Source organism: Trachemys scripta, unplaced genomic scaffold (genome assembly GCF_013100865.1).
Source record: "Trachemys scripta elegans isolate TJP31775 unplaced genomic scaffold, CAS_Tse_1.0 scaffold_93, whole genome shotgun sequence".
Classification (NCBI taxonomy): Eukaryota; Metazoa; Chordata; order Testudines; family Emydidae; genus Trachemys; species Trachemys scripta.
Genome location: NW_023260579.1, coordinates 14159 through 18425, shown reverse-complemented (window position 1 = coordinate 18425; position 4267 = coordinate 14159). Strand labels below are relative to the sequence as shown.

General features: G+C 49.1%; 1 protein-coding gene across 1 annotated transcript; it reads right to left on the bottom strand.

Annotated features, from left to right (window-relative positions):
* Nucleotides 1-1994: 1994 nt before the first annotated feature.
* Nucleotides 1995-3938, bottom strand: LOC117870662 (zinc finger protein OZF-like; the record flags this gene model as incomplete). The annotated part of the gene is made up of 2 exons (XM_034757897.1): nt 1995-3339; nt 3872-3938. Coding segments are annotated over 2 exons (1278 nt in total), but the record flags the coding sequence as incomplete, so codon positions are not given.
* Between the last annotated feature and the right edge of the window lie 329 nt (nt 3939-4267).

Sequence of the window (4267 nt, the reverse complement as noted above, 5' to 3'; positions counted from 1 at the left end):
TGGGGCTGCTGCGTGAGCAAACAGACATGCTCCGGCGTCTGGTGGAGCTTCAGGAATGGCAGCAAGATCACAGACCGCCGCTGCAGACCCTGTATAACCACCCTCCCCCCTCACCATGTTCCATAGCCTCCTCACCCAGACGTGTAAGAACGTGTATGTGTGGGGGGAAGGCTCCATGCACCCTCCCATTCCACCCCAGTGGACAGCCCAAGCAAAAGGCTGTCATTATTTTAACCTTTTTTTAGTGGCCTTTTCCTTCCCTCCAATCCTCCTCCTAAGCCCCACCCGGGCTACCTTCTCAGTTCTCTCCCTCTTTTTATAATCAATTAATAAAGAATACATGATTTTAAAACAATAGTGACTTTATTTCCTTTGAAAGCAAGCTGTGATCGAAGGGGGAGGGTGGGTTGCCTACAGAGAATGAGTCAATAAAGGGGGCGGGTTTTCATCAAGGATAAAGACAGAACTTTCACATGGTAGCCTGGCCAATCATGAAACTGGTTTTCAAAGCTTCTCTGATGCACCGCGCTTCCTGGTGTGCTCTTCTAATCGCCCTGGTGTCTGGCTGCGCGTAATCAGCAGCCAGGCGATTTGCCTCAGCCTCCCACCCCGCCATAAATGTCTCCCCCTTACTCTCACAGAGATTGTGGAGCACACAGCAATAACAATGGGGATATTGGTTTGGCTGAGGTCTAAGCGAGTCATTAACAATCGCCAGCAACGTTTTAAACGACCAAATGCACATTCCACCACCATTCTGCACTTACTCAGCCTGTAGTTGAACAGCTCCTGACTCCTGTCCAGGCTGCCTGTGTATGGCTTCATGAGCTATGGCATTAAGGGGTAGGCTGGGTCCCCAAGGATAACTATAGGCATTTCAACATCCCCAATGGTTATTTTCTGGTCCGGTAAGTAAGTCCCTTACTGCAGCTGTTTAGTAGTGTTCCTGAAGACGAGGGCGTCATGAACCCTTCCTGGCCAGCCCACGTTGGTGAAACGTCCCCCGTGATCCACCAGTGCTTGCAGCACCATTGAAAAGTAACCCCTGCGGTTTATGTACTGGGTACCCTGGTGCTCCAGTGCCAAGGTAGGTATATGGGTTCCATCTATCGCCCCACCACAGTTAGGCAATCCCATTGCAGCAAAGCCACCCACTATGGCCTGCACATTTCCCAGAGTCACTACCTTTCGTAGCAGCAGCTCAGTGATTGCTTTGGCTACTTGAATGACAGCAGCCCCCACAGTAGATGTGCCCACTCCAAATTGATTCCCGACTGACCGGTAGCTGTCTGGCATTGCAAGCTTCCACAGGGGTATCGCCACTCGTTTCTCAACTGTGAGGGCTGCTCTCATCCTGGTATTCTGGCGCTTCAGGGCAGGGGAAAACAAGTCACAAAGTTCCGTGAAAGTGTCCTTACGCATGCGAAAGTTTCGCAGCCACTGGGAATCTTCCCACGGCTGCAACGCTACGCTGGCCCACCAGTCTGTGCTCGTTTCCTGGGCCCAGAATCGGCATTCTACGGATAGAACCTGCCCCATCAACAACATGATCTCCAAAGCGCCGGGACCCGCGGTTTGAGAGAAGTGTGTGTCCATGTCCATGTCCTCATCACTCTCATCGCCGCGCTGCTGTTGCTGCCTCCTCCATGCCTCGTATTTCTCTTCCTGGTTCAGCATAAACTGCACGATAATGTGTGAGGTGTTTACAATGTTCATAACTGCTGTCTTGAGCTGAGCGGGCTCCATGCTTTCCGTGGTATGGCGTCTGCTGTGTTCACCCAGGAAAAAAGGTGCATAACGGTTGTCTGCTATTGCTTTCATGGAGGGAGGGGTGAGGCTATACCCAGAACAACCTGCGACAATGTTTTTTGCCCCATCAGGCACTGGGATCTCAACCCAGAATTCCAATGGGTGGGGGAGACTGTGGGAACTATGGGATAGCTATGGGATAACTACCCACAGTGCAACGCTCCAGAAATCGACGCTATCCCTGGTACGTGGATGCACACCGACGAATTAATGTGCTTAGTCTGGCTGCATACATTCGACTTTATACAATCTGTTTCCAAAATTCGAATTCCGTAAATTCAGATTAATCCCGTAGTTTAGACATACCCTTTGGCCAGGTCTAGTCAAGGGATTTATTACAGTTCTCGCCCATGTGGATTCTCTGATGTTTAATAAGGTTTGAGCTCTGATTGAAGCTTTTCCCACACTCGGAGCATGTGTAGGGCGTGTCCCCTGTGTGGATTCTCTGATGTGTGATAAGGGCAGAGCTCCGACTGAAGCTTTTCTCACACTCAGAGCATGTGTAGGGCGTGTCCCCTGTGTGGATTCTCTGATGTGTGATAAAGGCAGAGCTCTGACTGAAACTTTTCCCGCACTCAGAGCATGTGTAGGGTGTGTCCCCTGTGTGGATTCTCTGATGTGTGATAAGGTGTGAGCTCTGACTGAAGATTTTTCCACACTCAGAGCATGGGTAGGGCCTCTCTCCTGTGTGGATTCTCCTATGCGTGATCAGGGCAGAGCTGTGATTGAATCTTTTCCCGCACTCAGAACATCTATATGGTTTTTCACCAGTGTGGATTCTCCTATGTGCGCTCAGGGCACAGCTCTGACTGAAACTTTTCCCGCAGTCAGTGCATGTGTAGGGTTTCTCTCCTGTGTGGATTCTCTGATGTATGGTAAGGTTTGAGCTCCGATTGAAGCTTTTCCCACAGTCGTAGCATGTGTAGGGCCTCTCACCTGTGTGGATTCTCTGATGTGTGATAAGGGAAGAGCTCCGACTGAAGCTTTTCCCGCAGTGAGAGCATATGTAGGGCGTCTCCCCTGTGTGGATACTCTGATGTGTGATAAGGGCAGAGCTCCGACTGAAGCTTTTCCCGCACTCAGAGCATGTGTAGGGCGTGTCCCCTGTGTGGATTCTCTGATGTGTGATAAGGGCAGAGCTCTGATTGAAGCTCTTCCCGCACTCAGAGCATGTGTAGGGCTTCTCTCCTGAGTGGATTCTCTGATGTCTGATAAGGTGTGAGCTCCGACTGAAGCTTTTCCCGCACTCAGAGCACCTGTAGGGCATCTCTCCTGTGTGGATTCTCCTATGTGTACTCAAGGTAGAGCTCTGATTGAAGTGTTTCCTACACTCAGAGCATTCATAAAGTTTCTCACCCGTGTAGATTGTGTGATGTGTGATAAGGGCAGCGTTCAAATTGAAGCTTTTCCCGCACTCATGGCATGTGTAGCGTGTCTCTTCCAAGTTGATTCTGTCGTGTGTTGTAAGGTCTGAGTGGCTACTGAAGTTTTCCTCTGGCCTGTCCGGAGTCTCACAGGCTTTTGCTTTTCCTCAGAGTGCACAACTCCCGGAAACATTCCCTTTGGATCTTCCTGATAACATTCCATGTGGTTTTACTTGCTCAACATCTTCCTGCTGGGGTTTCTCCTCATTCTCACTCACCATCCCATCACCTCAATGGGAGACAAAGAGAATCCAGACATAGGTCACTCCCTGTACCAGAAAGAAAGGAAATCTCAGAGAGAGGAATGGAAAAAGGTATGAACAAACCAAAATATGTGTGGGAGACATCAAACCTATCAGGAGCTGATTTTCCCCAACCCTTCTCCAGAGGAGAAAGGAAGAGATCAGTTTTGGTTCGCATCTCACCAGAACACTCAGGGAAAAGCGAGATCGGAAAGGGATCTGCTGCCAGTTGTCAGTCAGAATAGGAGGGAATCCATGAGTGACATCCACCATAATGATTCCACATCTGCAGGGAACAATCCTAAACTTGGGAGAGCTCACAGGGTCTTTGTAGGGCATCCCAAATGTTTCCTGCATTCCCAAACAGTTGTTGAGTTTGTTTAACTAATTTCTCACCTTTCAGAAGCTCTTCTTTCTCAGAGCCCTGGAGGTCCAAGATCCACGGCTCTTCCCCTCGTTCCAGCTGTGAGATCACATCAGGTTTGGAAACTGGAAACGCTACTACAGGCAAAGAAAACAAGGGAGGTCAGTGGAATTTATGGGATACTTCGCATAAAGAATATTCCATGGTTTTAACCCAGCTCATTTTTAAGCAGTAACATCCCAAAGCCACCTTCCTTGGTTCAAAGTGGCACGAGAGTAGTTATTATAATAAATCATATTCATTACCTTAGTACCTCAGGACCAACTAACAGTGGGTCCCCATTGTGCTAGGCAAATTTCAAACCCAGAATAGTAGCTGGTCCATGCCCTGAAGAATTTACAATCTAAATAGACAAGACGGACACAGAA